The 11,553-nt window shown below is 48.5% G+C and overlaps 1 protein-coding gene and 1 long non-coding RNA gene across 2 annotated transcripts in view; both read left to right on the forward strand.

Moving 5' to 3' along the window:
• Positions 1-4,083, forward strand: part of LOC116522433 (dnaJ homolog subfamily C member 3-like) — a 30,422-nt gene extending 26,339 nt beyond the window's left edge. The window contains exons 11-12 of the mRNA XM_032237334.1: positions 1,936-2,084; positions 3,486-4,083. Coding sequence (XP_032093225.1) covers positions 1,936-2,084; positions 3,486-3,628 — 292 coding nt within the window. The 3' untranslated portion in view covers positions 3,629-4,083. The remainder of the gene's footprint in view (positions 1-1,935; positions 2,085-3,485) is intronic.
• A 1,493-nt stretch (positions 4,084-5,576) lies between these two features.
• Positions 5,577-6,531, forward strand: LOC116520354. The gene is made up of 2 exons (XR_004256771.1): positions 5,577-5,750; positions 6,402-6,531. It is a non-coding gene; the product is annotated as an uncharacterized LOC116520354 (long non-coding RNA).
• The last annotated feature ends 5,022 nt before the right edge of the window (positions 6,532-11,553 follow it).

Below are 11,553 nucleotides of genomic sequence, written 5' to 3' on the forward strand. Positions count from 1 at the left end.
GTGTTGACTAAGCCATAATAGCTTGTTCTCACCCAAGCCATAATTGGTAGGTTCAAGGTAAAAAGGTAAAGCTTCCCCTCGCACAGATATGCTAGTCATCCCCGACTCTAGAGGGCAGTGCTCATCTCCGTTTCAAAGCCGAAGAGCCCCGAACGCCTCCTCCACGTCTCCGTGGTCATGTTCCCGGCATGATTAAACGCCGAAGGCGCACGGAACACTGTTACTTTCCCACCAAAGGTGGTTCCTATTTTTCTACTTGCATTTTTTACGTGCTTTTGAACTGCTAGGTTGGCAGAAGCCGGGAAAAGTAACGGGAGCTTACTCTGTTACGCAGCGCTAGGGATTCGAACCGTCCACATTTTCTGATCGCGTCTTAGCCACTGAGTCACTGCGTCCCACTTTGTAGGTTCAAACATAGACCCAAAAGAAATGGACCACATTATGATTTAGAATTGTGGAGTCCCGTGAGAACTTCTCAAATACTTCTGAACTAAAGGTAAAGATTTCCCCCGTCCAGTCGTGTTAGAATTTAAGGGGCGGTGCTCATCTCTGTTTCTTAGCCGAGAGAGCCCAGCATCGTTTGAAGACACTTCTGTGGTCATGTGGCAGCATGAATATACGCCGACGTGCATAGAATGCTGTTTCCTTCCCGCCGAAGTGGTACCTATTTATCTAGTCGCATTTGCTGCTTTTGAACAGCTAAGTGGGCAGGAGCTCAACCCATCGTGTGGCACTCGGGTCTTGAACCTTGGCTGTCAGCTTTTTACAAGTTCAGCATCTTTACCCGCTGAGCCATTGCACCTGCCCCCACTGCTGAACTACAATTCCCCAAATCCTCTATTTGTGACCCTGCTGGCTGCTGGGAATTGTAGATCACAACTTCTGGAAGCACCCTAAGTTCCCCATCTTGGATTATCTTTATATATTAAGTGAGAAGGGGAGGAGGGGGAATAACACCGCCTGGGCTCTACACTCATTATGGAAATGTTCTTAAAAATAATAGTACCTATGTGTATGGATATAAATCTCCAATAATTATAGCATTGCGGACATAACTGTAGACAAAAAGAATAATTTTGGTTGCTGCTTTTTATTGTACCTCCCGCAATCTGCCATTCTCCCTGCCCTTCATATTCCTGTGGTGGCCTACAAGCTGCCCGCGGAGCTGGTGGAAGACACAGAAAATGAGGAGGTTGGGGAGGAACCTGGGCCGGTGCTGGAGCCTGGGGAAGCCTCTTATGGATGCTCTGTGTCCGATGCAGAGATAGAGCCAGGGCCCTCGGACATTTCCCAGCCACCAGAGAGGCAGGCTGCCTTTGGAGGCTGATATGAGTGAGGCGGAAGAACAGTTGGGGCCTGTTCCAGATGCATTTATGTGCAGAGCAGTTAGAAGAGGTGAGCAACGGAGGACAAGGAGCCGACTTGAGAAGCAAAGCACACGTAGACACTGAATGGCCCCTCCCTGTTTGGGGAATAAATAGAAGGAATGGGGAGTGATTATCGCAGGAGACAACAGTTCGTCTTTCTGAAGATCTTGCTCATGTTGTTTTATGCTACAAAGTCTGCTTGCCAGAACTTAATTTGACAGTTTTTCATCTGGGAGCTCAACGGCCTTCTTGCAGTTATCGCAAGGAATTGATAAGGTCTTGTCACTGCAGTTAACTCCTTAAAGGACTGTTGCCTGGAAATTTTGGTGGGTGAAGCCAATTAATTCACAAGAGGTAAATAAAGAGGGGGTTTTGGTGACCGGGAATCTGTTTTTTGATTCTGCTAAGGCTGGATCAGAACAATTCCCACCAGCAGAAAAATGACAAATGGAGCTTCCCTTGTGTATGAGTCATAACATGGAGCTACCTTTTGGCCCCCAAGAGGTGATGCTTCAAATCTCCCTATCCTAAAGAGGCCTCTTTCTCCTGCCCCACACTCCCTCCCCAGGAACGCCAACAAGCAGGAGATCATCAAAGCATACCGAAAGCTGGCTCAGCAGTGGCACCCCGACAATTTCCAGTCAGAAGATGAGAAAAAGGAAGCCGAGAAAAAATTCATTGATATTGCAGCCGCTAAAGAGGTCCTGACAGATCCAGGTAACAGGAATGAGCTTATCGGTTCTGACAGGTTCTGGAGAATCAGTAGTGGAAATTTTGAGTAGTTCGGAGAACTGGCAAATGCCAACTCCGGCTGGTCCCAGAGTGGGGTGAGAATGGAGATTTTGCAATATCCTTCCCCCAGGAGTGGGGAGGGATGGGGATTTTGCAGTATCCTACCCCTGCCACACCTACCAAGCCACGCCCACAGAACTGGTAGGCGTGGGCAAGGGGCATGGCCAACCCGAAGTCTCTCATGTCAGGAGCGCCTGTGGCAGCCCGAGCGCTCTGCCAGTGAAAACGAGCTCCCGAGCTCTGTTTTCCTCGGCGACGGCCTCCTGCAACTCTCTGCCAGCAAAAATGGAGCTCGGGAAGGCTGTACACAGCTCTCCTGAACTCCATTTTTGTTGCTAGAGACCCACAGGCCAGTCCTTCACTGTTTCCTGGGTGGCCCGGTGGGCTAGATCAAAGCACCCCCACAGGTCAGATTCGTCCCATAGCCCTTCAGTTTGACATCCCTGATGTAGTCTTACCACAAAGTAGAATCTGCTCGGATTTCCTATCTGGTTTTCCTGTGAGGGATGACGATACCAAACTAAGACCATCTCCTGGCAACTGGTCTTCCCACTCACCCCTAACGTCTTCTTAGTTGGTTTATTGTTGGGTGCTCCATCACTGGAGGTTTCTAAGGAGCGATGTTTTGTGGCCCGCCAGCAGAGCTGGTGGCAGAATCAGATGGTGAGGAGGTTGGGGAGGAACATGGGCTAGTCCTGGAGTCTGGGAAAGGATCTGCCCAAACTGCCGTTTGACAGTTTTCAGCTGCCTTCGGAATCGGAGATAAGTGGGGCAGAAGAACAGCTGGAGCCTGTTCCCGATGTGCGCATGCACAGTGCTGCCAGGAGAAGGGAACAGTTACGGAATAAGGGGCCAACTCGGGAGTAAAGGTGCAGGTGGACAGTGAAGGGCCCCTCCCATAGGGAATAAAGAGGAGCAAAGGGGAATGGAGTTTGCAGGAGACAATTAGTTCACTTCATTAGGGTGAAGATCTGTTCCTTACTTCTTGCCAAGTAATTGCTGCTACAGCATGGTGCTTGGAAGATATCAGCTTGGCAGCTCTCCAAGCCTGATAAAGGTCTGTGCTTGTGAAATCTCTTGAAAGACTGTTGGCTGGGACTTTGCTGGAGTGGAATTCCCTTTCAGCTAAATAAAAGAGGTTTTATCAGGACGAGGAGTCTGCTTCACGATCTTGGGAAGCCTAGGTCAGAACACGATTAGACAACCCCTTGTCTGTAATGGCGTAGGGTCTCCTGCTTGAGCAGGGTTGGGGGGTTGGGCTAGGAGACCTCCAAGGTCCCTTTTTCCAATTCTGTTATTCTCTTTTATTTCCTCCCTGCCTTCCAGAAATGCGACAGAAATTCGACTCCGGCGAGGATCCTTTAGATCCAGAGAATCAGCAAGGAGGATCAGGACATCAGCACCAATGGGCATCCGAATTTAACCCCTTCGGCTCCGGGAACTTTCATTTTAAGTTTCATTTTAATTAATCTGCCTGAGCCCCCCACCCGCCTCCCAAAGACCAATGCAACACCTTGGCCAGCGAGTTGATGCACAAAGAGGACCATAACAACTCCTACACAAATGGAACCGGGGGGGGGGGGGGAGGGAGGTTAGTTTCCTTAATTTATATATTCAAGTATCCCTTTTCAGATGACTGGAAGTTTTGCTCCTCGAGATAGTAATCAGGACCACGAGGAAGATGGCGAGCTCTCGCTTCTAAGCTGCAATTCCCACGAAACAGTGACTGGGAAAAGGGGATGGACGATGCATGCAGAGCCTTAATCCCGTCAGTGAATCCCGCCTTTCTTAGGGACATGTTCAAAGTTAGGTTGAGCTCCATCTAAGCATCTCGAAAGTTTTTTTGCGCCTGCAAGACCCAAGGAAGCTCTGCCATTCCTACAATCCACTGTCTTTTGCCACGGAAACCGTTCATTTTTAAATCCCAGCAAAGGGAAGGTTTGTCCTCTTTTTTTCTTTTCCTTTCTCTCTCTCTCTCTCTCTCTCTCTCTCTCTCTCTCTCTCTCTCTCTCTCTCTCTCTCCCTCCCTCCCTCCCTCCCTCCCTCCCTCCCTCCCTCTCTCTCTCTCTCTCTCTCTCTCTTTAAAAGGAAAGCATGCCGTTTTGAGTTCACCTTCCCAAAGGAAAGCTTGGCCGGACACGTTTGACTTTGGAGGCCATGGGACGGTTTCAGTAACTGATGCCAATGGGAGATGCCAAGAATTGTGTTTTTGTGCCATCTCTCTGGTAGGGGAAGGAGTTGGGGGGGGCGGAAGAGGGAGGAGAGACAAACTTTTTCGGGGCAAGGTCTGTTCAACCTTGGAAGGAAACCCCCCCCTGCGTGAGACTGGAAAAAGGGAAGAAAAATAAGGTTGGTTTTGGTTGCTTTTGAGCCTTTCTGGATGGTATTCTTTATGGGTGAATGTTGGTTTTGCACATTTCCTCCTACTTCCAAATACTGGAGGAGGACACGAAGAACAGTATGGATTTGGAGACAAAAAATTGATACCCTCCCCTCTGTCCCAGAATTTAATATTTTTCAGGCATAATCCAACAGCTCTACCACTAACCGTGAACGCCTTCATTTTCTACAGTTAGTTAAAATTTCATTTTTTTCCCTCCTCCTCCTCCTCTTCTATTTTTATCTAGTACAGTCATTACATAAAGCCTGGTCTGCTTCAAGTTGTTATCATCGGAGTCCAGGAGAAAGTGCGGGGAGAGATTAAGGAGAGGTATTAATGTCCTGTCTTTACCGAGAAAGTGTCAAGATTAAAAGTTTCGTATTGCAGAAATAATTGATTATTTTATCCCCTCCCTTCCCCCCTTCCCTCCCGCCCAACCTTTAGCATTTTGCTGGAGCAAAGGTTGAGGAAGGGACTGAAAGTGCTGAGTTAAGAAGGCTGAAGGTTCAGCGTAATTGGCTTCTCGGGCCCTTCTGAGCCAGAAGGAGAAAAAACAAGAACAACTAAAATACATTTTAACTCCAGGTTGAAATTCAGCGTTTTAAACTGGGTGCAGTTGGGTGAGCCTGGAGTACAGAGGGGGTAGTAAGGCTGTGCGTAAAACAAGACATGTTTTTGTTTCCAGTTCTGAGTGAAATAGATCAATTTGGAACGTTCTCCCAAAGTGTTTCAAGTGTACTTATTCCGAGAGAACACGCCATCCGTTGAGAGTCTCATCCAGTGGGGAAAAAATACGACATAGGAATATGCCTCCTGTTGCCTGTTTTTGCTTTCTAAAGCCATCCAAGTTAGGGTGTGAATGTTATCCACCACTCAGTCCACACACAAAAATGGGCAAGAGGATTATATTTGCTTTTTTGCTTTATTAATCACTAGCCGATAGCCAGGCGTTACCCCAGTATTTATTTATAAGAGGGGGAAATGTCCTGGTCAAATGTAATTTCTAATGTTGGATTTACCCCCTTACCAGAGGGAGCCCCCTTGAGTACTGTGAAGACGTTACCATGGGAACTCCACTCCGCTGTACAGTAGAAGCCATTTTGCGGCAGTATGGTAGAAGCCATATAAAGGCACAACAGGCTGCATCTTAACAACAGACACCCCGAGGGGTGTTAGCAATGTCGTACCTCCACAGTCTTTGTCTCCAGAAGGTAAGTCATCTGGTGTAAGATTGAGATTGTCTTGGCAACGTTTCGGCAAGGTCTCACTCGCCATCCTCAGGCTGGTGTTTTCGACTTAAAGCGTGATCGGCACTGCAGTCTTTCTATAAATCTTGGTGGGGTGTGTGGAGTTCTGGCGTTATTTCAGTAAGTGGATTGATTGGCTGTGTGACTGTATCATGATTGGTAGATTGGTGCTTGCTGTGTGTCCATTGTTGTTTTGTGTTGTAACAGCCTGGATGGTGGGCGACGATAAACGTGACGATGCCTCTCGCCTGCCAGACATCTGGAAACCAGCCCTGGTCAACAAACAAGCCCCACCCACCACCCAGCCGTTACAACACAAAACAACAACGGACACACAGCCAGCACCAATCAGCACCAATCTACCAATCATGATACAGCCACACAGCCAATCAATCCACTTACTGAAACAACGCCAGCACTCCACACACCCCCACCAAGATTTATAGAAAGACGGCAGCTCCGATCACACTTTAAGCCGAAAACACCAGCCTGAGGATGGCGAGTGAGACCTCGCCAAAATGTTGCTAAAACAATCTCAATCTTACAAGGGAAAAAACCTGAATACAACAAGACCAGCATACCTACACCCGTGAAAATCTAACTGTTTTGTTCCAGCTCGGAATGTTTTACACATATCCTAAAAGGGAGACCCCACTTGTGACCCATCCTCCACCCCGAAGCACCGGAAGGCAGAATAAGAAGCCACGGATGGAAACGAAACAACCTAGAACTAAGGAGAAATGTCCTGACATAACAAGGAATCAGTGGGCCAGCCTGCCTTCAGGAGTTGGGGAGCTCCATCGGTGGAGGTTTCAAGAAGAGATTGGATGACCACTTGTCTGAAATGCTATGGCATGTGGCACCATGTTGTCTGGCGCGCGTGGTGTCGCATGTACCTCTTCCGGGTTTTTGGTGTGCATGCGTATGTGGCGATCAGCTGGCCTTTGTGCATGTGGCAGTGCCGGAAACTTGAACAGCTGGTCTTCCATTCTGTGGCGTGAGCGTGCACACTGGCCAGCTGATTGTTGCGTATGCATGCGCTGGAAGACTTGCGTGGAAGACTAGCTGGCGAGCGCACGTATGTGCGCTGGAAGCCGGAAGTTCATTTTTTGTTGCACGCATGCCTCCTGGGCAGCTCCTTTTGCAGTTTGCGGCACCCGGCGACTGCACGAACTGTGTACACGTGCTTCCTTTTCAGCACTTGGTGCCAAAAAAGTTCACCATCCCTGGTATAGAAGACCTCCAAGGTCCTTTCCAACTCTGTTATTCTGACCCATTGCTGTCAGAAATTAGTAATTCTGCAATTAGTAATTAGGGTAGAACAGAACAGAAAAGGGTAGGATAGGATAGAGAATGAAGAGAATAGAATAGAATATTAATAGAGAATAGAAGAGGGAATAGAATAGAATATTAATAGAATAGGAAATAGAATAAGTGAATAGAAGAGAATACAATATTAATAGAGAATAGAATATTCCTTCGGCCTTTTGAGGCCATTTTTTGCCCTCCGGAGTTGTCTCCGGAGCACGAAAAACTGGCCCTACGGGCAAACCAGAGGTTCGGGAATGTACTTCCGATTTGCTTGTAGGGCCAGTTTTAGCCTTCTGGAGCCTTGAGGAGGCTCTCTGGAAGGCTCCGTAGGGCAAAAAACGACCCTACGAGCAAACCAGAAGTCACTTCCAGCTTGCTCATAGGGTCATTTTTTGCCCTCCGGAGCCTTCCAGAGAACCTCCTCAAGGCTCCAGAGGACGAAAAACGGCCCTACAGACAAACTGGAAGTGACTTCCGGTTTGCTCGTAGGGTAGTTTTTTGCCCTCTGGAGCCTTCAGGGAGGCCTCCTGAAGGCTCCGGAGGGCTAAAACCGGCCCTACGAGCAAACCGGAAGTCACTTCCAGTTTGTCTGTAGGGGCGTTTTTCGTCCTCCAGAGCCTTTGGGGAAGCTCCTGAAGCCTTTGGAGGGCCTCCGGGGGGGGGGGGGAACAGGGGAGGCTGTTTTTGCCCTCCCCAGTCTTCTATAAAGCCTCTGGAGCCTGGGGAGAGCGAAAAAAGCATGCCAAAAATGGGGGGGGGGAGCGCTGGTTGTGTGCGCATGTGCGCTGGGGTATGCAAATCATGGGTGTGGCATGCCCATGAACGACCCCCCTGCTCTCCCTCCGCTTTTGGCATGCGAGCCAAAAAAGGTTCGCCATCACTGTTCTAGACCCATCAAGTGGCTTTCTGTCAGAGACCAACTCTCCCCTCCATAGAGCAGAATAGAAAAGATGTAAAAGATCTATCCTAGGTCAGGGGTCAGCAACCTGTGGCTCTTTCATCCCTCTGCTGCGGCTCCCTGTCACCAGTCGGCACCACAATTTTGAGAGGAGCATCCAGTTTGAGGAGGGGAGGACTCCATTTTAAGGGGTGGGTTTTCCAGTCAGCTCCACAAAAGGCTTTCGGTTAGGACAGGTAGAGGAAAAAGGACGCCACACTAGGAGGAGACTCTATGGTGTGGAAACGGGACTTCCAGTTGGCTCCAGAATTGGATTGGGGGGGGGGGGGCTTGCAGTTATGACCTGTGTGGCTCTTTGAGTGTTTAAGGTTGCCGACCCCTATCCTAGGTGTCCTATAAGTGGGAGATCTGGAGAGAAAGTCACAGCAGCATGGGAAAAAAGTGACTTGCCACTAGCCCTCACATAGCTCTTGTAGCATCCTTACCAGGAGTGGTATTCACTTACTTTACCTACCAGGTTGCAAATGTGAGTGCGCATACTCGCTCACACGCATGCACTTGGCCTTCTGCACAGGTGCTTTGGCTTGAAAACGTGCCTAAATAGGACGGCATAGAGCCAGAGCAGGTGGACGGGGCAGGGCTAGGCGGGGTGGGTCCACCCCAGGGGTGGGTTCCTGCCAGTTCTAACCTTTTATATAGAAGAGGTTCCACAAATCTACAGTGATGTTTAGAACCAGTTCCAGCTCCCTCCCCCCGCCCATCCGCACATCATCAAGGTGAAGAGCAAGACGAGGAATTCTGGGAGTTGAAGTCCACAAGTCTTAAAGCTTTCAAGTTTGAACATCCCTGGGGTGTTTTTTTCTAAAGGGTTAGGGGTGCAAGGGTCTTGTAACTTGACAGCTTTAAGACTTGCGTGCTTCAAATGCCAGCGTTTCTGAGCCAACATTTTAGTTGCTAAGCAAGAGCATTGTTGAGTTTCACCACATTTTACAAGCTGGCCATGCCCACCCAGTCACATGGCTGGCAAGCCACTCCTACCCAGTCACATGGCCGGCAAGCCACTCCCACAAAGCAGACCACACCTACAGAAGAGGTTCTAAAAAAAATTGAAACCCACCACTGGTCCACCCCCACTCATGATGTGTTCACTACCAGTTTGGCCGAACAGGTTGAATACCACCTCTGATCCCCGCATTCACATAATCAAAATCCATGCATTTGGCCCCCAGCAAGTACAGGGAGTCCTCGATTTAGCGACCACTATTGAGCCCAAAATTTCTGTGGCTAAGTGAGACATTTGTTAAGGGAGCTTTTTCTCCTCCCCGTATTTTACGAATTTTCTTGCCACCGCGGTGTTCACTGCAGTTGTTAAGCGAGTAACAGCATTGTTAAGTGAATCTGGCTTCCCCGATAACTTATCGCAACATTACCCCAGGACACTGAAGCCGTCATTAATAGAAGTCAGTTGGCAAGGATCTGAATTTTCCTCCTGTGATCCTGGGGCGGCTGCAGCAGTCATAAGTGCAAACAATGGCCATAAGGCACTTTTTTCTGTACCATAACTTCAAATGGTCATTAAATGAACTGCTGTAAGTCAAGTACTACCTGTATTTATGACGATTGCAGTGTCCTGGTGTTATATGATTCTCATTTCCCAACCTGTTTCCAGCAAGCAAAGTCAATGGGGAAGCTGGATTGGTTTAACCATGTGATTCACTTAACGACTGCAGTGGTTCACTTTAGAACCATGGCCAAAACAGTTGTAAAATCAGGTTCGAATCTCTCTGCAGCTACCTTGTCTTAGCAATGAATCCTGGCCCCAAATATGGTCCTAAGCCAAATCAGCGACAAGATATTAAATTTACATCCTGGCTTGTGTTTCAGAATTCAAGGCTGTGTTGTCTCTTCTGATCTTCTTCCCATAACAAACCCAAGTATAGATTGGGCAGATCAGTTTCAGATTGAACTGGTCAGTGTGACCGATCTAAAGCCAGACAGGGGTCTTCTCTAGCTAATGATAGACTAGAACTCGGGTCTCGCCACTCCCTAGTTCAAATCCTCAACCAGGACAGTTTTACGTGCAAACAAGAAGTATGTGGATTTAGTAAAATACTTTTACGAACACTGAATTGCAAGAGCTGTGGTTAGAAATGCAGTAAGTATTGAACGCAGCCAGGAGTTCAATTTAAGGCTAATTCAGCCTTCCATCCTTCCAAAGCCGGTAAAACGAGGATCCAGATTGTTGGGAGCAATAGGCTGGCTTTGTAAACCACTTTATGCTGTCAAGCACTCTTGATTAGTGCTTAGTGCTGTCAAATGCTATAAATGCTCTAAATGTGATACGACTGGGCTCAAACCAGAGATGAGATTGAAATGCACGTGTGCTCCAGAGATCAGGGGTGTCAAACTCGATTTCATTGAGGGCCACATGCAGGTGTGAGATTCAGCCTGTTCGGACTGGTTCAGGCAAATCAGATGCTAATTTTATATCCGGTTCATCGAACTAGCAGTTGCAAGGACTGGCTGGCCACACCCACCCCCTCCCACCCCTCCCAGGAGTCTCCAGGCGGCCCATCTTGCATGCCAGGTAAGTGCAGGGGTGTAACCGTGAGGAGGCTCTGGGAAGGCAAAAAATGGGCCTCCCAGAAGTTCAAGAATTCCGGATGTGGGACAGTCCTTCATTATTTCCAGGGTGGCCCCACGGGCCAGAGCTGGCCACCGGGCCTTGAGTTTGTCACCCTTGGTTTAGATCATTTAATTCAGTAAGATTAATTCCCCGGCCTCCCTTCCCACCCTTTCCGACTTTCCATGTTGAAGTTCCAAAGACGACAACTCACATTGGGTACTTCAGTCGCAAACAGTGTGTCTTTATATAAAACAGTTCACAGACATGTTTACTTCTTTCTTTTTTTAAAAAACATAGGACAATAAACTTGAATTGTACACCTCAGCAACCAGGAAGGAGAAGCTTGTGGTTCCAAGAATGCAACACGATTCAAAATGTCCTCAATGTCGTTCCCACTCTTGGGCAGGAAGGGAGGGAGACAAGTCGTATTTGCTCAGGGCCTCCATTCGATCAATACTTCGCCCAAAATTAAATCCCTAAAAACTCCTGTTCAGCTTCCTCCTCGACTTTCTCGTGCAATAATAATTGAAAGGCTGAATTCTATACACCAGCGTTTCTCAAGCTCTGCAGTTGAAGAAGACGCTGGGACTTCAATTCCCAGAATCCCTCTGGGTAGGGAATTCTGGGGGGTGGAAGTCCCCATGTCTTAAGTTGTAAGGGTTGAGAAACCAAAGCCGATGAAGTATTTGAAAGTCTGTCAGATCTCGGAATGGGAAGGAGCCCCTCTTTCTGTTGGCTATACCAGGGGTGCCTTGTACAGCGGCATCAACACTGAATTTAATTGAGGGCCGCATCAGGGCTGTGGTTGACTTCGGGAGGTCCCGGGAGCGTGACTGACTGGGTGGGCATGGCCAGCTTGATGCCACTCACTGGGCGTGGCCAACTAGGTGAGTGTGGCCAGCTTGACGCCACTCCCCAAACTGCTGGCATGT

Source organism: Thamnophis elegans, chromosome Z (genome assembly GCF_009769535.1).
Source record: "Thamnophis elegans isolate rThaEle1 chromosome Z, rThaEle1.pri, whole genome shotgun sequence".
NCBI lineage: Eukaryota > Metazoa > Chordata > Lepidosauria > Squamata > Colubridae > Thamnophis > Thamnophis elegans.